The sequence below is a fragment of the Pygoscelis adeliae genome, unplaced genomic scaffold, assembly GCF_000699105.1.
Source record: "Pygoscelis adeliae isolate BGI_AS28 unplaced genomic scaffold, ASM69910v1 Scaffold186, whole genome shotgun sequence".
Taxonomy (NCBI): Eukaryota; Metazoa; Chordata; class Aves; order Sphenisciformes; family Spheniscidae; genus Pygoscelis; species Pygoscelis adeliae.
Genome location: NW_008825071.1, coordinates 9,405,843 through 9,432,522, shown reverse-complemented (window position 1 = coordinate 9,432,522; position 26,680 = coordinate 9,405,843). Strand labels below are relative to the sequence as shown.

The following is a 26,680-nucleotide window of genomic DNA, read 5'->3' as shown; positions in this document are numbered from 1 at the left end:
TATCTCATGCCTCTGACTGTGCGTTTGCTTGCAGGGAAAGGAGAGAGAGGGAAGGAATGGAGAGAGTAATACTGCCTACGTGAGCTTTTTGGTGATATAGAGAGCAGTAATAAAAAGAAAACGGAATACTAAACACTACAAGCAAAGATACAACATACACATGGGCTGAATATCCTTCACCTATCTTTGTATTAAACCCTACTGAAGAGGTATAAAAGTCAAACCTATAATGACTTTTGCTGGCACAATGAGTTGGAATTAGATGACCTCCAAAACAACAGAAAAATTGAGAGAAGTTGTGGCTGCTGCATTTTTTTTTCCTGAAAGCCAGTTAAAACTTAGTGAATTTATAACCTGGTATATTAAATAATAGAGCATTACTAAAAACAAATGCCTTTTGATTCTTTCCAAAGAGTCTGTTTGTTAAAGCTCTGATTGAAAAGAAGAAATATTTTAAAAGGAACTCCTAAATGTTACAGAGAGTGTCAAGTAAAAAGTTACCATGGCTACACACTTCCAATTTGTCCCCATGCCAAGGGAGAGCAGAACCCACCCACTCATCCTGCAGTGCAGCATCAGCAGGTCAAGTACTAGAAATAATACACAAAAATGGCAGAACTATTTTAGCACTTGGAATTTTACTTCTGGAGGCAGGAGGGGTAGAACATTTCTGTTTAACCTTCTCTCATTCTCCAGAAAATTACTTACAGTTGAATCATCCCAGTCATTACTATTTCCATTTATTGCATGCACTGCACAGGATTAACATAATTATGTAATTTAAAGTGATTAGACAGTGACATTCAGCCAAATAACACTGTCTGCTGAGGAAATGAAAAGTAAATAAACTGAAGTTCAGATCTTTTCACCTGAAATGGACTTAAGAGAGCATCTGTTTGAAAAGGGGCTATGTAATGTCTTGTTTCAGCTGAGCTTTGATCACTGTAGTTGAAATTCAGCCCTGCTGAAGGATGGGCAGAAAGACAACATGCCCATTAAATTAAAGACCTCAGGATAAAACTACTTGGTGAAGGTCTTATGCTGGCTTTTGGGTTTGCTGCCTTAAATCGACTCTATGTATTTTAACCCTCTATGCAGTGCAGAGAAATGTTTTGGATCAATGAACTACCTTCTATTCCAGTTTGCTAGTCATCAAATAATTGTTGGCTAAATTAAGATTTTCATAGAATTACAGAAGATAAGGCTGGAAACAAACTCAAGAGGTCACCTAGCCCATACCCATGACCCAAGGCAGCTGGCCTACATCTCAAGCGTTTCTCACAGATATTTGCTAAGCAGGTTCCTGAAGACCAGCATTGATTAAAATTCCCCAAGCACTACAGGTGATCCAATTCAGTGCTTATCTAAAGACAGCAAGAAAAAAATCTATTCTGCCTGTAAGAAAGAATCCATCCTGAATTTCCGATTGTAAGGTGAGAAATGTGGGGCTTTCAAGTAGAAGAAAAATTCAACTCAAATCCCCAAAGAAACAAAACCAACATGGTGCACAGATAACATGTAGATCATGAAAATCAGCATCTAAGGAACAGCACATTACAAACGTTTGTCATTTTTTCAGGGAGACATGAGACTTTTGAAGGTCTTTTTTAAAAACATCCATAGATGGCATTGAGCATCACTCTTAGAAAGGACATTTCTCTTTTCTTACATTAACTTTATAGCGACCTTAGTGAAATAACTGAAGAAAACATAAGAAAAAAAGATTAATTAAGAAAGATTTAACACCATCTTACATGACCTCTATTTACAACCAGCAGGGAACATGAATAACACATTAAATAAAACAGATTAATACATGCAGAAGCACTAACTATTTGTACGCCTTGCACTACAACCAGTGGTTTCAGAGAAAGAGGGAGAGAAAGCAACTGAGCCAACAAAAGGTATGTTCCTAAGAATGCAAGAGCACCAAATATTGCACAATATTTTCATGAAATATTATCTGAAAACTATTTCACATAGAAAATGTTCCTTTTTTGTCAGTATATTTATCTTAAATAGAAACTTCCCCATGTATTTCTCTAACTGCCCTTTCTTGGACATCGTGATGCAAAGATCCCTTTGCAAAGTAGCTTTCCAAGAGAGGTAAAAGGTGTATTTTATTTTACTTTATCTTTCTTCTTTGGAAATTGTGATCTTTCATTAGTATTTCTCATACTTTCTATAGTTTTTGCTTCTGTAATTTTATGAAAGATTCCTCTCCTCGCACCTCTATGCCATTTTTTGATCCAAAATTTGCTTCCTCATTCTCTTTTTTGCCTAAATCTCTATCTCTAGTTCCTGTTCAGGAACCAAGTTTTCCACCACTTTGAAACTCCAGTGTGTGTAAAAACCGTGCTTAATAATTACTTCAGTTTCATGCACATCGTACACATTTCTTCCCAAATCCTTGAAGGAAGTTTCCAATACAGAGATCTCAATTCTGCCATGATTTCTTTCATTTCTGTCACAGCAGAAGATACTTTCTTCCCCCTTCTCCATTTTATTTTGCCTGCAAGTGAAGCACCCTTTCTGCCTGAGATCAGAGAGTTCCCTTTAAGCTATGCTTTGTTGATTCTTCTTTCTGGCAGGCTATAAAGAAGTGTTTGATATATGCATCCTTCCTGTAACATCAGAAAAAAGGCTGGGTAATGTTTAGAGGTCATTTTTTGCTCATGTAACTAGAAAATACTTGTGGCTAACTGGGAGACCAGGAACATAAAACTTCTTCAGTGGTATCCAGAAGTACAATACTACAATAACCTACTGCAAAAAATGAAGGCAGGAGGGAGAGAAAAAGGAACAAGCAGGCTGACCAAGCAATTGCTTGCTAACTGAGAATCAGTGGCTCGTTCCTCATTTCCTGAAGATCCCAACGGCCTGAATAACTATTGGCTTAATGGGCCAACTGTGGATATTACCACGGCCTGGGAGCCATAGAGATGTGCACCAAGATCCCAGAGTCACAAAAGGAGATACTGCAAATGGGGACTGCCAGCAGGAGTCGTTCGCAGGGGAAGTGTTAGACATGGAGAATGTTATCACATAAAGCAACAGAAAACATAACTGAAAGATGTGCCTGTATTTGTTTGAAAAGAAAGTCAGTCATAGATGCACTACAGAAACAGGAATTATTAACATAAAATAACCATGACTACATAATTAAATAGCCTGTTAAAATTGTTTTTTCTTGCCTTAATACTCCATCTGATTAAAATTTCCCACCAAAGGCCCTCACACTTACAGGGCTTTGATTTTGGCAATGCATTACAATTCTGGCAGGTAGCCAGCCTTTTATTTTTATCCCTCAGTCCTTTGGTCTCTTCTTCATATATTTCTCATCTTGCAATATTTTTTTTCCTCTAGTCACAGAACATATGTAAACAACTAGAATTATTTTTGGAGTACAGAAGCATAACATACTCTATTTCCGTTTCTAACAAGAGATCATATTCTTGCAGATTCTTTTTTTTTTTCCCCCCAATGATTAGGTTTGGGCAAACATTTGTCTGTAAACATTTATTAGCTATTTTACTTTATGCTGCCGAGAAACTGTCAAGATCCCTAAATATGGCCAAATAAAATTAATAAAAACAAAATATTAAAATATTATTTTAAAATTGAATGACATTCAGACCGTTGACACACACAGCTGACTTTTCAAAAATATTTATTATCCAGTGACAATGTACTCAGTACTATGTGCATTGCAAACCCACCTCCAAAATCTAGAGTAGTTTACCAGAGCACTTAAGAACACAGCAGACACGCTAAATTGCTTTACTGAATCTCAAAATGCTGAAGTGCATCCTTAATGATTTGTCAACTCCAAGCCTACCTTAATGAAAGGATATCACATCTGCAGCATTTACATCCTGTTTTTTTCCTGTGAAACTTAGTAGAACTAATTCTTGATTAAAGGTTTGAAATATTTATTCAGTTATTTGTAATTGCAGTTAGTAACTCATGATATGCTTGTTTTGTCTGAATGATCATTTTTAATGGTACTGTCAATACATTTTAATGCCCAGTCCACATATATCCTGTTAGATTTGCTAAAACCAAATCCAAAAATGCCTTTACACGTGTTCATGCTTTATTGATTTCAACTTTCACCGATATATCCTCTGCTATATATCTTCTAAGCATTGTTCTATTGCTGAATCAGCAACTGCACATTTTAAACCCAAATAAATCTATAGTAGATTTAAATTTCTGAATTAATTGAAATTTCCAAATGTATTTGCCCCCCAAAATAGCCCTCTTGTAAAATTGTGCAACTTGGAGACATCATGCATTTTTGAGTGGCTTTTGTAAAAAATTCATACTGAAGTAAAAAAAAAAAAATCCTGGCAAACACCTGTGCATTTTAATGCTTAATATGTCCACTACAATCAGTAAGTCTGATCACTTTGACAGCTTTTTAACCTGAGCTGCTGACTCCAACACTCCTTTGTCCTTCCTGTCCCAACTTCTGTCACAGAGCCTAAAGTTATTGAATGTCAAGACCTTCTTCCAAGTCCATCTACTTAGTCACAGTTTTTCCCTTAGAGAATATAATAACTGCTAAGAAATTCTACATCATTAATGCATTAATGGATATATGTGTTAGGTGTGTTTTTCATATATTGAAAAAGCATGCTAAAAAGATATGCTAGAAATATCCTGAATTAATTCTGTCAATATTTGTCTGCTTCTTATTTGACACAGATATACAATGCATGAATATTTTATGGAGTCTGTAAACTGTCCTTTGTGTGACATTTTGAATTCCCTCTTTTCCAGTCAAACTGTTGATTCCAGTTGGTGACCTACTTGTTGTATTTCTTTGGACCAATTTCTCACCCCAGTCATGCGGTCAAAAGGGTAAAAAAAAGCCCTGCAATTGTTCCTTCAAACACACCATGTTGCTTGTGGTGTTCCCTCTGAACTCGTCAGAAAAAATTGAGGGACATCTAGTAGATGAGAAAGAGAGAACACAATTGCAGATAAGCTCTAATCCTTTGGAGGTATTCCTCACCACAGCATTTATAGAAGTTTCTTCTTTCTTAGGATGGGTTTGTGGCTTGCTTGGACATCCTCACATTATGGTACTCTCAAATTTTATAACTTTATTGTTTAGCCATATGATTAATTTCCTTAAAAACTGTACAGTTTTGAAAGCTTTCACTCTTTCTGTGAATATTCCTCATTAGAGAAAAGTATAGCTGTGATGTATTTTGAAACATCTTTTATTGTATCCTATGCAAGTTAATGAAAATACTGTTAATAATAGCAAGTGATGCCTAGGATACACTACAAAAATAACATCTTTTTAACTGCTGCAGACTGTCTACAACCCTGACCCAGCAATCTATCCCTCTTCATCATAGTACTTGTGCAACATGCTGAACTGTAAGGTGTGCACTGCAGCCCCAGTAATTTACACGGTCATTAGGAAAGACCCAAGCACTTTGTTGAATGGGAATGGACTGAAGCATATAAATTTTTACTGCAGTACAGCCCATTATCACATTCTTTTGATCTAGATTACCTCGATTTACATTCGCGTCCTTCTCTGAACTAGATCTCATCATGGACCAGCAAACGTAAAGGAGTTTAGAGGAAGTCATACCACTGACAGGGTGAGACTAGAGGTCCACTAGAATCTTACTGAGCACTTCAGATAGCACATCAGCTACAGGATGCTGGTCGGTGCCTAAAAGAGCTTCTGCCCAGAGGACAACCGTGCTGAGCAACAGACATGTGCCTGGTCTTAAAAGAGCCACCTGGCAGCTGGCTAACCATCCTTTCAAGCCTGGGAACGTAAAGCAGGCCCTAATTCTTGCTCATTTGTGCAAAGTGGGAAGGAGAAAGTGAAAGGGCCACATGTGTTTTCATTTTTTGCTTTTATAACCTATTTTAGGTAACTCTTCCTTCTCTCCATTATATAGTTTGATAGCTTGACTTAACATAAAAGTTATCCAAGGTTTTAGTTCTGCATGCCCCCCTTTTGAAAATCTGGCGGAGACACTTGGGATCTTGTTGAAGATCCAAGACCTTTGGCTACTTTTGAAGGAGTACCTGAATACATACGTTCTGAGCTGTCTCCTCCTTCTTTCCTCAACCTGCCATCTGTGCACATAACAAGCTATATAAAGGGTCATATGACATACGTTGCCCCTTCTATCTTGCTCATAAGCATCTGTCATGGTTTAACCCCAGCTGGCAACTAAACAGCACACAGCCGCTCGCTCACTCCCTCCGCTGGGATGGGGGAGAGAATCGGAAGGGTAAAAGTGAGAAAACTCGTGGGTTGAGATAAAGGCAGTTTAATAGGTAAAGCAAAAGCTGCACACGCAAGCAAAGCAAAACAAGGAATTCATTCACTACTTCCCATCGGCAGGCAGGTGTTCAGCCATCTCCAGGAAAGCAGGGCTCCAATATGCATAACGGTGACTTGGGAAGACAAAACGCCATCACTCCGAACATCCCCCCCTTCCTTCTTCTTCCCCCAGATTTATATGCTGAGAATGATGTCATATACTATGGAATATCCCTTTGGTCAACTGGGGTCAGCTGTCCCAGCTGTGTCCCCTCCCAACCTCTTGTGCATCCCCCGCCTACCCGCTGGTGGGGTGAAGCAGAAAAGGCCTTGACTCTGTGTCAGCACTGCTCAGTGATAACGAAAACATCCCTGTATTACCCACACTGTTTCCAGCACAAATCCAAAACAGTCCCATACAAGCTACTATGGAGAAAATTAACTCTATCCCAGCCAAAACCAGCACAGTATCTTAAGTCAGAATTACATGTCTAGAGCACATCTAGCAGGAAATGTTTCCCAGCAGTCCAACCATACAAAACAACATAAAGTGCATCTTTCACCCAGCCAAAAACCAATGGTGACTTTTGTGACAAACTCACTTTTTTCCTGGGAACCTAAATGAGTTCCTGATTTGCCACTTACATATGATTTGTCAGGAGGAACTTCCCACTAACAATTTCAGTTCATGTTCTATATATTATACATTAGCCAAGCGTGATTAAAAGCTTTCAGCTGTAGCTCCCCTGTATAAAAGATGTCCCATTTACTGAAGTATTGAGATTCTAGTTTTTTACAGAAAGCAAAAGTTCCTAACATGCCCAGTGGACCAAACACAAATCAGATACTCCCTTTAAAGGAGCACTGGCAGCTACGAAAGTCATGAAAAGCAATTTGCCTTATCATTCGCTTGCTGTAGCCATTTACTTGGGCATTCCAGGTACTTGTTCATATCTACTCAAAGGGCAGGAGCAGATCTATACATCTCAATGAGTTCTTATGGAAATTATCAGTATCTCTATTTTAATAATTTTATCTCTCATTTTTAACGTACAAAATTTCAGTCAACAGACTGCTTGCTTGTTCCCATGCTACAAGCTTCTGGCAGCACATACTCAGTCTAATGACAGGCTTGGTTCTGTTCCAGCAGATTATTAAAAAAAATGTTCTGATGAAAAAATCAGATGCGTTTAAATAGCTACATAGTCCAATCAGACAATTTGAGGGTTTTGGCTGTTTTTTCCTCTTACAGACCCTTATCAGGCCAATATACATATACACACAGACAGTATTCAAAGGAGAGTTTAGCAATGTGTTTGTCCTTAAGTTTCATGATCTGCCAAACACGTTACAGTAGGTGCATTATTGTTGCTCTGTGTTTCCATAGCCAGGTTTATTCAAGAGACCAAGTAGCTTAGCTTAACACTAGTCACATAAGGTATGCACTGATTATTTTTTTTAAATATGACTACTTAGACTACTTTAACAAGGATGCATATATACTTTAATACTTGTCAACAATTTACTGTAAAAGCAGCAAGGTGGCTGATAAACTGCCAATTATCCTTCTTCCATGTGCTAAATTATTGCTACATATTTTTGGAGATCCTAACAACAGTGCTGGAGAAAGGACATCAAATGATGCTTAGAAATGTGATACACATTTTCATTTCACACTCCATCAGTTTTTACAACTAGAGCTCCATGAAATGTATGAGAATACTTGGCTAACAGCCATATCTACTGAGGTGTAAAATAAGGATCAGATCTCTTTTTAAAAGAGTTTCATTTTCTTTACATGAGTAAATCAGATGTTGACCTTTTTCCAAAATATATTGTAAATATTCCGTACCTCTACCCATCAACTAATTTTGAACCTCTGAACTCAATTTTGACCTGTTTTAACAGACATGTCATCAATACACGTTTTTTAGAACAGCTTTGTAAAGCAAAATAAACAGATTCATCCTTCCACTAAACTGGAACTGAAACACATTGATTGGTGTTAAATCTTTTCAATTCTAACAAGTTCTTTCCTCATCTTGCACCCTGGGACAAGAAACAAGCATATTATTGCCTTTACAGTCAGCAAAGTAAAGCTATGGGCATCAGCAAAAACATCTTTTAAATTCAGATTTCAATCTGTCAGGAAAGATTAAAGCTTCATGCATGCATAAAAGGGGAACTATAAGACGATAACAGATACATAGCATGGAACCATTATGCTTGAACAGCTGCTGTTTCACCACTGTAGTAAAGCAGAAAATGTCTTTTACTCACCTCTGTTAAACCAGAAACTTCTCCTTTTGCTAACGGTCTGGTGATGGATGCAGTGTAAACTCTGGCATCTGATACTGGTTGCCCCTTCATAAAATGTTTCCCAGCTTCATAAATATTCACTTCTACCATCTTACCCATTAACGGAGGATCCTTTGGCACAAGAACCTTTCAAATAAAGATAAAGACATAGTTACTAAATACCACAAAGGACATCAGTGTCTCCAGCTTCCACTCAGAAAACAGATTTTTGATAAACATCAGAGCAAATCCTAAAACTAAAATTTTAGTCACCAGCATACACTATAGCCCTGACACACTTGACCAGTAACATCTTCAGCTTGCATTCTTCAAGAGCTTTGCAATGTTTAGAGAAAAATGTTTTTGAGTCTGTAAATGCTTCAGCACAGAAATTATGCCCTTGTTTCTGTTTGCACAAGCCCTTATTTTGATTGCGCAGTTCCTCTGCAGCTGAGATGCATGATTGACAATGAATGCCTGTAAAAATGGATGAGTGTGTTTCTTGGGTCAGCAACTAATGCCACCCTTTCCTGAATTTGCATAACCATGATATCAGACAGTCCCATAAGAACTTCACAAAAAAGATACCACATAACAGATGTTCCTAGGTCATGCATGTTATAAAAGAAAGAGTCCAACGTATAGGAGCAACATTTTTTGCTGGAAGAACAAATGGCACAAAAAGGCTCTAAAAATAGAGGAGCAGTTAAAAAAGAAAAGCAGAGTCATTTCCCGATTAAACAATGAAAAACTGAATCACAGGAACTTATTTAATCACATTTACTTGAAGCTCACCCACACACAAATGCAAGCTTTTCAAAGGTGATGAGCACATACATGTGTCTTGATTTTTGGATGCTGAAATTGAAATGCCTTAAAATGGCTTGATTTTTAGACAACATGTGCAGAGGACTTTCAGAGAAAAACTCCGAGCCAGCCACGTCTGGAGAGCACTTTGTTGCCAAACAGTGCCTCTCCATTTTCACCTATCGCAAGTGTTGTTTGTCCCCCTTGGAGGAAATCATCTCCAGTAGTCTCCCTTTTTCCCTGAAGGCTCAAGGTGTTCATGACTGTAGGAGTTTCCAGATCCTAGGATTCTGCTGAGCTTCCTAAGCATCTTCCAAGAAAAGCAGGCATCTTTGCCTTTCAGAGATGGGCAAGCTCAGACTAATTGGAACTAAGTGGCAAACACAAAGCCAAGATCCTAATGCTGAGACAGTATTACAATGCGACTAGATCACAGTTCTTCCCACATAATTCATCTCGGGCAAATTTAAATCAAAGGAAAATTAGGTAACTAAGTATCACTGGGCCTGTGACGTCTGTAAATCTTGGTATCTCCATATGCAAAATGGCAGTAACTAAATATAAATCCTCAGGGACGGACATGGGCAAGTGACTACTACTTCAGAAAAAGAAAGAGTTAAGTGAAAATATCTGGGAGGTACTGTAAACAACCAAGCAGCCAGGCTTGGTGTACACTCACACCTTTTTCTGATACAAGTATTTGTTAGGATAAAATCCCCAACCATATTTCTAAGAAACAAAGTTACACCAACAGAAACCCTCATCTTGACTGTTGTTCTGGCAAAGTACCCTTTGGTCAGTTTAGACTATGTTCAATGAACTACCTTAAACTCCATCACCAAAGCCTCCACAAATGTAAGCTGCAGTTCTACCAGAAGTCTGTCAGTGTAGCTCTATTGATGCGGCTTTAATAGCAAACTCTTTTAATATAGATCAGCTTAGTGAAGAGAGAACAGGTTTTATAACTATTTGAATTAACAGAACATTACACCAGGACTCTGAGTTTCAGCTTCCAAAGTATAATACGGTATTTAGTGACTCAAGAGTGGCTTTCAATTTACTATCATTAAATTTACTGCTATTAAAGTTAGTCATTAGCACCAAGTCTTGTGCTTACCTGGGTGAACAGTAAGATATTACCCTTGTCAAGCATGCCATACATAAGATTTTAGGGAAAAGACATACAATTTAATAATGGAAAGTATTTCTTCCACAATAAAATTTAAATTACTCCCTATATTACTATTTTGTGTATTCTTTACCAGTCCCAGTCAGGAGCTGTATTCGGTGCTGTACAAACACCCCATAAAACATCAACACTTTTTTTTTTGCACATACTGCTTTTCCTTTAATTAATGAAACTTTCATAAAACAAGCATTGAACACTAAAAAGCCCCAAGCAATTTCTTTTTAAACTCTATATGGAAAACCATGCTCTTCAAATCTGACTGATAAGCTACAAAAGCAAGGAACAGCGATATAGGAGACTCAGACAGAGGTTAGAGATGTAACCAAAGAAAACCAAACCAGAAACTGAGGAAAAAATAATTAGTGAACCAGATATCTAATAGAAACAGATATTTCAAGAGCAGTAATGTTACTCACTACTAAGCAAAAATAAATAAATAAATGCTGTAACATAACCGGGAACCAGAAGAAAGCACTATTGGTGACTATATAAGCACAGCTGTCATCAATAGCCTCTCCAGGTTCAGACAACTAAATAACTAAAGGTAGCAAAAGCAAACTGTAGACAGCTCAGTGCAGCAAAATGGAGAACAAGCCAAAGGCAAAACCAGAATGAAATCATGATGATTCAGAAAAGCCAATTTTATGGGTTTTCAGCAAGCCACCTGCTTTTGAGCAAAAATAATAATTTCGTGAAATAGATGTTGTACTTCCTTCCTAGCCCAAAGATGATGTTTCTGTGTGGAAAGAACTCATTTATAGAAAATACATAGAATGAAATAAAACATATCAGGCTGAAGTGTTAATCTAAAGACCCTTCCTATTGTTTGAAATTTTTTTTTTTGCAAATTGCATTGCTTTAAAGAATTTTCTGAAAGATGTATGGAAATTTTCAAGATTCAACTATTCAGAAAACAATGCTTTGGAGACACAGAAATTAAAATTACTGCAATAATTAACAGCTTCTTAAACCATTCAAATAATGTTATTTGGATATATATCATGTATCCTTCTCATGCTGTATACTCAAAGAGCCACTGTGTATTTCTTAACATAATTTCAGGTAAATTGTATTGACAACACAGAAACAAAATATCTCATAAACAAGACTTGATAGTCACACCTTTCCTGGAAAATGTTCTTATTCCTTTACTTGCTTTTTGCACCGTGGCATACTGTGTTCCTGAGATTATCAGAAAGCAAAGATAAAACAAAAAGATGTTATTTTGTTTATTTAACTGTACCTGCTCATAGAAAGGATTGTGAGCAACATAGTAATTGGAATCAAAGGATTCTTCTGTAACCAGAACCCTCTGCCTCTCACCAACCTGGAAAATAAAAGAAGACAAGAGAGAGGACTCAGAAAACAAAAATAATGAATTACACTCAGAAGAGAGCTGCAACTACAACAAACATTCTTAGTAGAAATAATCAAATTCTCTGAGGAAATTCTGTGTCAGCAAGAAAGCGGGGCAGAGAAAGCCCTAATTCAAACTGTCTAAAACTTACAGGGTTAAAAGTCAGAATTAAGGGCTAGAACTGTGGTACTGTAATGACTTAAACATGAAAATGCAGTTCAGAAATATAAACTGATTTTTACTTACTAACACAATAACAAATAATAATGTTAGATGCGCACAGAATCTGTTACGACTTCATCCAACTAATGAAAAAACTCCCCTTCAGCATAAAATTCTTCAGTCAATCAATCAATCACAAAAAGGGTAACACCTCTCCCCCCAACAGCCCTATGACAAATAAAACAATTAGCAACATCTGAGAGAAGCAGGGAACTGTAGCACACTGCACAACTTCTAGATGCCATCAAGCTCATCTATTTGCCACCTTTTTTTTAAAAGCCACACTTGTTATTTACAATGATAGGGCATCTCTTTATCCCTTCTTGGTGATTTACTAAGCGGTACTCGTGAAATCACATTGATTTCCATGACAGTGGAGTCAACACTGCATATTACAAAGACTCAGTGAAGAAGAGTTTTTAACAACTTACAGACACAGTGATATTAAAGGCCAAATAAACACTGGGCTAAAAAGCCCAGTGTATCAATTATACCTCCCAACTTCCAAATGCACTTACACAATTTAAAGGAAGCACCAGTTTTACAATCAGTTAAATGGAAGACCCCGAGACAACTCAGTTGCATTTAGTTGCCAAGTAGATATGAAACAAAATCTGACCTTCCCCAAAGTTCAAAATCCCACACACACCACCTTTTGATTTGGTCCATTACTGAGTTGTGTAATGAAGTTTATAGCCTAATTTCTACAAACCTTGGAGGCCATTTAGCTCACATTTTTAGTCTGAGCCCATCTCTATTTTTTTTTCATCTAAATGTGCCCCGGATTCTTTCCAAACTATTTGACAAATGCATTCTGCAAATTACAACTGTCTATCAAGTTAAATTTACTCGCTGCTTTTATTGCTGCCACTATTTTGAGAATCAAAAATGGTTTCACATTTTACTCCAAACTTTTAATATCTGCGAGCAAAGCTGCATTCAAGACCCTCCCCGCTCCCTGAAAGACTTCCACCACATCCTGGTGGCAACTGTTATGCAGAAGTTTTAAGGCCTCCATCGTAAGGTCCATGTGAATTAGCAAGAAGATGCAGATCAGATAATAATGTTTTGATTCTTTAAGGTACAAGCAGTAAAAGAGAAGATTAGGATTTTCTCTAACAGTCAATGGCAGAAAAAAGAACATGAAGAAATAAGAACAGCAATATCACATCTACATTACAGTGTGTATATATATATACACACTGTATATACACGCATATATATACACACACACAATACATATATAATTCTCCACTCGCCAAACAGAAAGACTTCATGGAATAACTCTTGCCTTCCCTTCCCTGCGCACGTACCTGGAGTATTCCCAAAGTAAACCCTGGAGAGCAGGGGAGACAGCGAGCACCCAGCTCATCTCCCCAAACGCAGTTAAGAGTTAATTCCCCAGGACCACAAGTGTGGGCTACACAGCAGATGGGGCACAAGCCCCGAGTTACAGACCCAGTAACAGAATCCTAATAGTAGAAAAGATGTATATTTTTGCATACTTTTAAGAGGTGTTTAAGTTGTTTATAGCACATTTAAAATTTCTGTTCATGTTTCTCTGGGAAATCTGCAATTACAAATAACAACAGATACAACATACTCAAATTTTAGTAACCTAAATCCAGTGTAACCGTTTACCATTCCCCTAAACAGTAAGGCGTTTTTTTTCTTTCAAGAAAGAGTTATTCAATTCAAATCCCCAGAGGAGTTTTGCAAATACATGTCAAGGCGGCACTGGAGATAACTACACCAGTAATAAGATTACAGGGAACACTTCCCCTGAACAGAGAGGTTTTGTTGTTTCTATAATATTTGAGACCATAGCTTTTAAAATCACAACCCAGTATCTGCTGTAGCACTACAGTACCAAAGTCTCAGATGTCACACAATATTATGAAAAAGAGGAGAACGAAATGTTAGATAAGCAACACTCACCCTTGGGGAAACACGCTACCCCTGAAAAGCACCAAGGCCACTCACCAAGTCATGTCCTCACATTGTATTCATTATTTACCAATACCGTAACAGCAAAACCGTCCCAAAGCAATACTGGCTCTGTAACTCATTTCACAATTGTCTTGTGGTTCCCTGGTTCTCTCTGGTCATAATGTTCTGCCTTCATCATCTCTATGAATCCTGCCTGTGAGGTGGTCTAAGCTACATGTGTTATCTTCACACTCTCAGATGACAGACTGGCAAGCATGATATGCAAAAAATAATAATAATTAAAAAAAAAAAGCAGAGGGAAGAAAAGAACACCTATGTTTGATCATTTGACATAAGCAGTGGTTTCTTCAGAGACACATTGCCAGTTTTTCTTATCTTTGCTTCCCTGAGCAAGAAGAGCTCAGGTATCCACATCTCAGTGGGCCAGACAGAGCTTCTGGGCTCAGAATTTCTTGGGAATGGGAGGAAATCAGGAAGTCTAAATCCATCACATAGCATCAAAACTGTGGCATTAAAATTGAGTACCAGAAGTGCAGAGGAGCTGAACAGCCTATACCAATGTACAATACATACATGCACACACTCACACCACTAAGATGGCATACTGTAAGGAGTAGAGGTAAACCCAGTAATTGTTCACTTGCTCAAGTTACTGGATTTTGTAGCCTTGGCCAAGGCTGAGCTCACAGAGAAAGACAATATTCAGCTATTTGCAGACTCTTTTGCCATAACAACAGAAAAGGAAAATTCCATTTAATGAGTTAGGCCATTGGGTATTCATGATCTAAAAGACTAATTGGCTACATGCATTTGTAAGACAGAAAATGACTATCTATCCTGCATCCAAGTATAATTAAGAAATGTAAGTACGGAGAATGCAGCTTTGGTATTGAAATTTGTTCAAGAAGTGGAATATGTCATCATTTCTGCAATTATTCCCCTGGGATCTCTAAGTGCCTAAGTTTAACCTCTCTCAGAAAGAATTTAAATATGCAGAAACCAGACACGATATCTAATAACAGTCGTAATTATAATAACCTTTGATGATTTTTTTCAGGCATGTACCAGCAGAAGTAATTCAGTATCTTATTTTTATTCCTATTCTTTCATCTGCTTCCACAGGTATGCACGAGTTCCAGCTCTCAGGGAGCTACAATTCTGACAAAGCATCTGGAACTGAGGAAACAGCCCTGGCATCTTGGTTTGGAAAGATTCCTACAGAACCAGGATTTTTTTTCTTTATGGAGGATAATATGAAAATAATAATGAATGATAGCAAAAAACTTGCCTGGCAACCTCTCCCATCCCAAGATGGACTGGTCACATCATTTACACAAGGAGAATTTGTTTTCACCGAAAATAATGCAACAAGCACTGCTGGTCCTATCACTTCCTACGCTGCAACAGCTGCCAGGTAGTTTGTAAATCTCAGAATTAGTAATCAAATAATGTATGAACTTTTATTTCATTTTCGTTTATCCTACAGGGAATTCTGACATGATAATTCTATATCTCAGTTTTTCCTTTACCAAATACCATATAAAGCAGTTTTTCCAGCTGGCTGATTTTCTAAAATGAATGAATGGTAAGAAATGTCAAACATCCTTCTTGGCTGCAAATTAGGTTTGTTTTTTAAACCAAAACTGACTGAATCACATAAAACACAAGACTGATTTTTAAATTCTACAATAGTATGGGTGCAAAAGACGGGCCCTGTTTACATGCTTTGATAGAATATTGCTACATAACCTCAGCAACGGCCTGCTGTAATTATACTCAGATAACGTATGCTCCTAATCTTTTTTTTAGTTAATGAAAACTGTAATTGTTCCAGTTTGATTCATTATTTATTACAGCCAGAGCATGTGGCACATGTTCTTTCTCACCATTTCCTTATTGTTCTTTTATCTGAATTTTGCTAGTTTTGTTTTTAAGAGTCTCTGTTTGGCTAAAAAAAAAAAAAAAAAATAGCCACTGTATTTCTATACTTCTCCCATAGAAGAAGGCACACTGCACATACAGCCATCTCCACTGATTTAGAGACAGTTGCCAAAGCCTCCTTTCAGGTTGAGTTCAATTCATAGTGGAATCGATGAGCATTTCTCCATTTGTGTTGAAGGAGGCTGGCTTGGATTCTGACCTCAAACATTGTGGAGCACACTTAGTACAACATACTTGGAAGCCACGCAAAAAGCTACTTTCCTTTATTTGTTATTTAAATACATCATAAAGCAGGCAATAAAAAATACACACCATCACAATTTATGTGTGTATGTTTTAGCAGATTAGTCTGATGTACAGAGTATTTCTGGTAAACATGCATAATTTGACCTTTACTAAGTATAACAAAGTTTAAGCAAAAGTAATTTAGAAAGTGTTCATTTTACATTAGTTTTGGTATACTTCTTTCCTGATTTTTCAGGATTGTGGTCTAATTATTTAAAATAAATTTTAATAATTATGCAGATGGTGTCCTTCCCTGTAAAGCAGAGAAGTACTGCTGGACCTCTCATGGATTTTTATGAATCACATTAATCCCTCTGTGATGATAGTTAAGCATTCTCTAAGCCTTCTATTTATACATTGTAGGTGTTTTCTCCTCCTGACAGACAAGCCTAGGTGTGCCACAACCCCCCTGTAAAAAAGACAAAGTCTGTAGAAACTTATGACATGGTCCCATTTTGATGATACCAGAACACATCTCTCTCCAAACTCTCCTTTGTACTGCTTTTTTCTGCTATTCAGCACTGCTCCTCCAACATTTAGGGTGTATACGTATCATCTCCCTTTCTGAAGGTAGTACTGGAGACAAAGAATGGACTTGTCTCAGAGTTTTTCTACAGAGTTGTTAGGGTTTTAGTGTGGAGATTGGAAAGCAGTAACATTAAAACAGTTCAGCTCCTGAGCATGGCAATTTTTATGCCAGGATAAAAATACTTTTCTAGCATACAGCATAGACAGCTGCCACTTTACTAGGGCTTATGCTACCACTGCTGTCCAATGCCAGATGGGTAGGTGCCTCCTTTATATTATGTTATGTTTAGTGCATAACTCTGTACAGAAATGCAGCAACAGAGTGACATTAATATTTAGAATCCTGTATCTTTTACATCAGACAAGCATCAATCAGATTAATCTTTACAACATGTGTCTGGCCCATTTTACACCTGAGGAAAGAAACAGAGAACCTGACCACTCCAGAGGTGCAGAGTAAGCGGCAGAATTCACCACACAGATTTCATGTATTCCTTCTTCCTCCTCCCAAACCTGGATGATGCTGCCTCAGTCCTACAATACCACTAATTAGCAAGGAAACCAAAATTCTCAATCTCCTACATAGATCACAGAGCTATGTGTGAACTACAAATAAATACACTAAAGATAGTGGATATTTCTGGTCCCACTATCCATATCAGACTGTTTTGTCCAGTGTGGCTAAATTTTACCATTTCACACTCGCTGTGAGTCAGTGTTTTTCCCTTACTTACATTGCTCAGTTTTTTTGCAGCCTTGGAAACCGCATTGGGTGGTTGTCTTCCGACATAGGAAAGTACTTAGCTCTTAACTGGAGAACTCCAGAATCCCAAGTGAAAAGCAGCCAACGTTCATCAAGGTGTCTCATGTCACTGCCAACCAATACAGCTGACTTTGCCAAACGACCATTATTAAACTGCCCATCTTTAAACAAAGCTGCAGAAATTTTATTTTAAAAGGATTACATAAAACGTATGATTTATAAAATAATATCTAAGCAAACTGCCTTTTTTTTTTTGTTTTAGGCACACATGCCTCAGACATACTGCTCCTTCCACACCATCATTCAAGAATTCAGAATGGACACAGGCAACAGATGCCCACAGGACAAACTCTTTCAACCATTTTCCAGGCCAGCTTGAGGCTGTGCAAGCAGGAGGAAGGATTAGGTATAAATTAAAGACAGCCAGCTCTAATAGTACACAATCAGCAAAGTGCCTCAGACCTTCAGCAGCAGGTAATGCAGATCATTAAAAGCAAGTGAACACGTTCTCTTTGGTCCCCTTATGAATTTGCTGGCATAGCGATGGGGGAGGGAAAAGGTAGGGAGAGGAGGAGGCAAGAGATGGAAGTAGACTGCTTCTGCTTTCTTGGCCCATTGCTCACGCTTCAGGGTAAATAGATCCTTTCTATTACTGTGCACCTGCATCTGACTGCTTCATTTTGATTTGGTCTCCTGCTGTGAAAATGTAGCTTCTTCCAGCACATACAAACCGTGCCATGCAGCTCAGTTGAAAATTATATTCAGAGATGTGAGCGGTGACCTAAAAATGACAACTGGTCCTCAAAATATCTGATTCCTTTTAAATTCTGTAAGTTTGCATTTTACTTGTCTCTCCTTTGCGTTGCCTAGAAAAGGAGTAATAAAAGTAGCACGTTGACAACTCTGTCATATTACCTTTCTAAATTTTATTAACTGTGTACAATATTATAAAAGGAAAATAAGATTTCTGAAATGGGAGATATGTATACTGCCTCTTAAAGCAGTCTCTCTCGTTTGGATCTTTCTGTTGTAAACCTCAGCTTAAGCAGTAAAAGGATGAGGTGGCAGAATCGGGTTTTATTCTGGATCCGGCACAACGTTGCTAAGGGACTCTGGCTGTTTCCTTGTCCTCTCTGAAACTGTTTCCACATGTGCAAAATCCAATTCTGATTGTTACACAGCTCACAGAGCAGTGACCACAAAGCTGGGGAAGTTGCTATAGCAATATAAAATACTCTATGCAGAACTGGTATTTGAGACTATCATGTAGCATGAGCACTCAAGCAACTGTCTTAATGTAATTCTGGCAAAAGCCCCTCCTCTCTTTTTTTCAGATGATCTAACAAACCCCATAGAACTGCAGCAAATATCTACAGAAAAAGTCTAAATGAAAAGATCAGTTCAAAATAGGAACAAGAAACATCTGAATAGGTAAAGTATGTTTAAGGTCTTCCTTTCATACCCGTAACAGTTCACAAACAAAACAAAAAACTAGACAAACAGTCTGCCCTTAAGGAAAGTTGACATTTAAAATACAAGTATAGGAAACTATACTATTAATGCCGATCTTCTAGAATGGAAGATGGCATTTAGAGGAATCTTTTAAAAATATTTGCAAATTCCAGCCAATTTGGCAATCACATGGATTCCGGTGGCATGAGTAAACAAATACTTGGTTTCTTTAAATTTTATTTTGCCTTTTTTAACAAGCTAAGCCTGTGATGAAGTAAGGCTACCAAGCTTAAAAATATGATTGTCTTTGTTAGGAAAGGCCATCCTTTCAGCTTCTCCAGTGAAATTATTTAAAATTATTTAAGATTGGCTGTTTTTGTTGGAAGCAATTCCTTAAAATACACTGCATATTTCCAAGTGATTTAAGCACAATATGAAGTGGCAGTTGCTAAGGCAACAATATGCAATTCCTGTTTCAGTGATCTCTTTTAACAGCTGCATAAGCCCAGACAAGTATCAGTTATATGAGAATTTATAAATCATCTTGGTAAATACCCTACCAAATAACTTCTCCAGAAATTACTTTAGGAACTTGCAATACCAATCTCTTTTTCTCAGACTAAAGTCTTGTCTACACTATGGAAAGAAAACTGCTCACCAGTGGCTCTGTGAGAAGGGTGCTGATGTAGTACAGACCCATGTAATACTGTGTTCAGCACAGATTCAGCATCACTAGCTGTTGGAGAGAACTGCCAGTAATAATAAAAGGCCCTAACATAAGCGTAACTTCGGTAAATCGCAGGCAGAACTGCACGTTGCTTCCTCATAGACAGGAGAAAGCTGGAAAAAGTTAGGAGTAGGTGAAAATACCGGATGCAAGAACACAGATGACAAAGTGCAGATAGCGTCGACACAAATCAACAGTCAATACCACCTTCCCCGACACGATACTGGAATCCCCACAGTAAGACTGGATGCTCTTAGAATACATCTATAGCCTGATATTTTTTAATCAAATACACCAAAAAGACTGCTCCAAAAAGTTGGGCTTCTCTCCAAAATATCAATATAGTTTTTCTGCTCGTCCTACAACTGAAGCCAGTGTTCTCTGTTCATCTTATCTGAAAACAAAGGAAGAGGAGATGGGATAAAACAGAAAAAAGAAAGGTCCAAAATGACCCCGTACACAAACCCAAACCCAACTCTTCCCCAAAATCCACTAAAAGCTGTATTAATACATTTAGCAACACACAAAATACATAACATGACACTGTTGCAAGTTAATTAACTTACAATACAAAATGGTGGCAGTAACTGAAAGAGTTAAAGAATAAGGGTATAAATATGTATCAGCTTTCTTTTCAAAAGAATAATAAAACTCCTTTTGCATACATGAATCACAGGCTACTAACAAAAGCATCTGAACATCATCAGAAGCTGATAATGAGAATAGGATAATGATTTTTTTTTTTATTTTGAAGGTAGCCAATATATGATCAAAAATTACACACTTCGGGGGTTTTCTTCAATCTATGGCAAGGTAAGACCCTAGAACTGCTGACACTTCTAGAGGCATAGTGCTGAATGACAAATGACATCAAGGGCTTACAGAGGGACCAAAGTGAATGATTCATTAAAGAGTGATAAACGTAGTGTGACTTCATGTTGTTTAGAATTTAATAGTCACGACTGTCAAACTAGTTGTGATGCATTTTACTGTTTTTAAACAGTATGCCAATTATTTGCATATAAAAAAGGTAACCAAAAGAAGCACCCCTTCATTAGCATACTAGAATAATAATTCTGACCAATTCTTTATTATCCATTAAAGGAAGTTAACAGAGATCAGTTCAAGAAAATCGTAAGATAAATCATTTCTGTTCTAGAAGAAAAAGAAAAAAAAATTACTATGGACTAAGTTTTTCTTTCTAATGTCTTCTTTATAACCCACTTAATTCTCAAGGCTATGCATAAAGTTATCATAGAAATTTCAATTGTGTGCTGTTGTATATGCCTCAGCACACTACCTTTTGCATAACATCAGAAAGAAATATGTCAAATTAAAGGCCTCACTACTTTGTAAGTTCTCTTCAACACCTATACCACTGTGTGCAACCTTCTCCTCTTTAAAAAAGTCCGTCCTTAGCCCAGACAATAAGAAATCTTAAAAATTGGAAGACACTAGGGGTTTCTACAATCTTGCAAACTAAGCAGCAACATCCTATGCTGTAGTTGAATTTTAACAAGACAAAAAGTGAAACAAGCTGTACAATTTAATTGCAACTGAAATTAATTATTGAGATGAATCAACAAGAGACACACTATAATCTCTAATGCAGGTGTTAAGACCATATCATAAACCTTTCTAAAAAACTAGTTTTGAATAAAAAATTACAGCTGATGTCAATATTTTGGCTGCAGTTCTGTGCATATCACATCATTAATCAGACTATTATGTTCTCACCTAGCAGGTTTCAAATTCCAAACCAAGTGTATCGGTTACATTATCAATAAAACCAATACAATGGTTTGGATACATACACCAAACAATACAGTAGCTAGACAGGCCTTAAACTTCTTATGGTACAAAGTCTTTGCTAACACAAGAGTAAAACCAACCAAAACAAAAAGATTCTTCAGCAATTGCATGACAGATCTTTTTAACCTTCTGTGTGGTTATGGCAAGAGGAATGATTAGCCACTAGTTTTAAGTGTCTTCAGTGTACATGAAAATGGGGATTCAGAGGGAGTTTTACACATTGCTCAGCAGTCTTGAATAGTCAAGAAAGGAGTGGCTTTGCCTGTCTTTATAGTCTTTGCCAACCATCCTCAAAGGAGGTTGATAGCTGTGAAACAGGGCCTCAAGAATAAAGGATCTTCTTATGCCTCTGTGACAAAAGCCTGCACATACAAATAGAATGTGCCACGTAAATACAACAATTCTCCAAAGAAAAAATATTATTTCAAAATTCTATTTATGGTCATTCCCTTTGGTAAGTAATCTGCAATTAATCAGAGTCAAAATGCAACATAAAATCAGAGGCATAGGAAACAAATCACCATTCATTAAAAGAAATGTATTAACAAATGGGGCACACTAGGCAAAAATAACTGTCGTATTCCCGTAACTGCTGTCAATCCTGTATTCTAATGTTCTCAAAGCCAGAGAAATGAATGTACCGAAATTATGTGGAAACACTTGTGAGAAACATCCATGCATTTGTTTTTGCCGTTGCCTTCATTCAGTCTTGGGTCATATCAGAAGGTCAGTTGTACGCAGCATTTTATTTTCCTACCCTGCCCTTTTTCCTCTTCTGCTTTTCCTCCTTTCAGAGTGCTATTTCCCCCATACCTGACTGGAATGAAAAAGCTGAGTGAGACTAAACAATAGTCCCATTCCTGAGAAAAACTCTTCAGCACATTTAGACTAAAAACTCAAAACCAGCAAGGTTTCTCCTAGCTTCTTTCCTCCTTCTGCCTACATCTTACTGAATTGCCCAACATGTAATTTTATCTTACCTTTCTACCACACCTGGCTTGAGACAATTGTTCTTTTTATTTTCCCCGAAAATTGCTCTGCTACTGAAGGGACTCTATGAACACGCCTCATATGCGCAGGAGGAAGCACAAACCATTGCTTGGTTTCATCCACATAGAGATGCTCCAAGCATGGAGGAGGAAAAGTGATGTCCCCATGAAAAAAACAAAGCTTACTATTTTCCACTTTCAAAATCTATGCCCCTTTCCCCTTTTACACCTCTCTACTGTACACCAGTAAAGGCAACAACACAATAAGCAACTGGTTTTCAAAGGCAAAATGCCAGTAATTAGCCTTAAATTGCCTTTTAAACAATTGAGATGGGGCACAAAATGAGCCAGTCCTAGGTCATCTTAGTCACTCTTACACTTTAACAGCTAAGTATGAATTCTCCAAAGAGAATTCTGGATCGTCATTTGTGTGTTATCTCTTTATGTCAGAAACAGCAAGAAGAGCATAAACTAATTTCTGTGAGGTGATCACGTGAAACAGGTATGTAAGAAAGGAGAAAAGAATGATACTTAGATTTTACACTGTTTCATGCAATCAAAGTTGCTTGGCATAATAGTTATAGCTGGGTTCATCGCCTATACTGGAGAACAGGTCTGGGCTGATGCACGCTTCACATTGCACAAGTGAAAAAGATTGCCGAGAAAGCCAGCATGGGGGCTGGAGTTTGATTATAGCACACTAAAATGGGAATGAAGCTTACTGTCTGAAAATAAGAAGGCTCCTGGCTAAACAATTTTAGGACTGTTTCTTTCTCCTAGAGGATGTGGTAGAAATGGCACCACAATTTATCACGTGAAAAAGGTCATATCTTCACATGAACTAGTTACTTTGGTCAGTTCTACCTAACATAAAATTTTAGCCAATATCTCCTGCATCCAACTGACTCTCCATGTATTTGCACTGTAGTCTTTCTGTCTTTCCTAGCTATTACGGTAAAAGTAATACAAACACCTCAGGTCACTCAGGTTCCTCAAGCTCTAGAAACTTGACTAAACACAGGGATCAGTGACTGAAAACTGTGCACAAATTTAATTGAGAATTACTGGAAATTTTGTTTAAATATTTGAAATTGCAGAACTTTGAAACAAAAGGAACAGGCCAACGTAATTGCTTCTTACTACTTTTTCTTTTTAAGATCCTTTATTCTGCATTAAAGATTACAAAAAATGAAAGACATCATTTCTTCTTATTTATGCTTGGACAAAGTTGATATTGTCAGAGCTGAATGTCAAGATTTTAGGACACAGCTCAATTATAAACTTCATACACTAGTGACTTGATTAGTGGTTGGAACCAGAAAACGTCGATAACAGAACCCTGCAACACAAAGGGTTCGCAACAGTTTTGTGGAATTAAAGGGCAAACCTCACCACCCTCGTCACCACCACCAGTTAGTTCAGCAGATCACGTAACACTGCCAGCTTCAGACGCAACAGCAACACTGCTTTGGATACCAAAGATCAGATCTGAAATTTCAGTATGATCAGAAGCAATGTGACCAACCATGCACATTTTCACAGTGTTTCTACCAACTTGGGGCACGCTCAGGGACGTTCCCCATCTGATCCTTCCTCCTCCCCAGAGGAAAGGAGGCTGTGCTGATTCCAGACTGTTTTCAGTGAGCCAGACTGGGAGCCGACAGCGAAAGGCTGTCATAGCAGGGGACAGGATTTCTGTGGCAAGGTGGTGAGAAGAAACCATGCCATGCTTTAGAAGCCATTGTAACAACCCCTTGAACTCAGCAGATGTTGCCTACTACCACATGCTACAGGGTAACTTTTTGCAACTTTGATCCATTTTATGCAATTAGGGCAGGGTCATCTTTTTCCCTAGCTCTCCTGTTTGTTGCATCGTTATTTAAACTACGTAGGCATAGTACATGAATATTTACTACTTGTGTATGTAGCAAGCCTATCACAAGTGTTACAAAAGGCAGTATCAATATGGAAGGAGATTATGGCTTGGATGGCCTGTATTTCCAGCACAGCCTTAGAATTCTAGATGAGTATAAATAATAAAACAGATACCTCCCAACTCTTAATATACTTGGTTAAAAATCTATTATTAAATGAAAAGAGACTCCTTGCCTAAAGAAGTCACAGAATAACAATTTTTGTCTGAAGAAACAGAAACTCCACCCAACCTTAAAACCAACACTTCAACTGTGATTATCAGCAGCTTCATCATTAAGTCAACATGAAGTTGGGGAAAAAAACCCTGTCTTTTTATATAGTGAATTTTGCTATATTCCATTATGCTTGAATGGCAGTAGAGAGAGTAGAGATTTTGCTATAATTTTAGAGGAATATTGTTAAACTTAATCTCTGAAGAGTGCTTTTGATAAAGGAAATATCTGCCCTTTCATTTGTTATATATAATCAAGGACAGAATTTCTTCAGGTAGTATGAGATCTGAGATAACTGGTCACATTTGTATTTGAAGCACTTCGAAAATACATCTTTTAACTTTTGTCATAAAAATTCTGACCATTTCATAAGTTTGTCAAACATTTTTCCAAATTCCTTTAAGCTACAATGCAGTGAGCTAAGCCAAAGTATGGGCCACAAGTGACCTGAAGGTCCTTCTAAAGGCAGAGAAAATGCTCCCAAACCAAGAACTCAATCTAGGTTTGTCCCACATCTGTTTCCTTTTGTCAAGGCCAGATGGCAAGGCAAGAGGTACACTAGCAATCCTCACACAACAGGAGCCGGACACCGACTGCTGAAGTCCAGTATTTACAAATGGCACTAACAAATGTGACTGATTAAAAGAGAACAAGGACTTAATACGGAGGCAAGGAAGGTGAGGGACCTGGTAAGACATGTAGTAATTTCTTTATCGTATGAAGAGTCCATTGCTCAGAAGGGGCCTTTGGGACCTAAAAAGGTTTACCTTTTTAGATGGTTGGTACTGGTAATAATTGCTCACAGTTGATATTCCCTCTGCTCCAGGGTTGAAGAAGAGGTAATGCCTCACTTTCTAGGAAATTATTCATGACCCAGCTTCAGTGAAGAAGCGGTTAGCCTCTCAGAGAGGTTGAGATGAGTTGTGTGATCCAAACTCAAGAGAGCATGAAATAAATGCAGAACCTGGGAGAGAGAATATGCCATTTCATTTACACAAACAGAAAGGAGATTGAACAAGGAAAGAAGGTGGCAACACAAAATCTGTTCATGAAAGAAGCGGATCAAGTAGAACAGAGTATCTGGAAGGGCTTTTTGCAAAATACAGATCAAATAGCATTATCTGCTCATACTTCAGGCTTCTCATGCATCAAGTATAAATTATTGCATGGAAGAGAACATGCTTTCAGAATCTGTTTATTGAAAAGAGTCAGGCAAAGAGTTAGCTGCACAGCTCTCAGACAGAATCAGCTTTAGGCCTTGTCACATCAATGATTTATAGGGTGACACTAGGGAAATCAATTAAGTTCTCTATGTGCCCCAGTTTTCCCATCTGTAAAATAGGGGCAATCTGTTATTCAAGCAGAGTGCTTTTCCATTTCACAGCCTTCCTTCTTGTGTTTCGGTGTTCATTATTTTGCTAGTTTCTACACTAACAAAAATATTAGTCAGTCTTATGTGGATATATTTTTTAGTTTAGCATTAGAATACACCTGTTCTCGATTCATTTTAACTGTTTTGTTCTTATATAACTTCGTAAGTACTACTATATTTTTAGCAGCAATATCGAAAACATGGCACACAATGTGAAGGTAACATATTTTTCCTAAAACACAGATCCTTGCAGAAACAATTAAAGAAACCTCATGGTAAGCATAGATAGAAAATCCAAAGATAATGAAGTCAGAAAACTGTGGAAAACTGCTATTTATTTTCACTTTAAATTGTTTAACAGTTTTGCTGCATTTTAGCACTTCAACATTTAATGATTCTTTGAAAAAACTGCATAGAAAAAACAATAATTGCCGGAATACAGTCTAATCCTCTAAGGCATCATGGAAAAAACACAGTTGTCCTTGGGCTACTTGTTTCATAGATTTTCTTTGTTTGTTCTCTGGTGTCCACAGAGTA

At 37.6% G+C, this 26,680-nt stretch overlaps 1 protein-coding gene across 1 annotated transcript in view; it reads right to left on the bottom strand.

Moving 5' to 3' along the window:
* Window positions 1-26,680, bottom strand: part of CDKAL1 (CDK5 regulatory subunit associated protein 1-like 1) — a 436,847-nt gene that overhangs the window by 17,502 nt on the left and 392,665 nt on the right. Inside the window, exons 13-14 of the mRNA XM_009326510.1 lie at window positions 11,842-11,925; window positions 8,585-8,749 (exon numbers count right to left, since the gene is read on the bottom strand). Of these exons, the coding sequence (XP_009324785.1) occupies window positions 8,585-8,749; window positions 11,842-11,925 (249 nt within the window). The remainder of the gene's footprint in view (window positions 1-8,584; window positions 8,750-11,841; window positions 11,926-26,680) is intronic.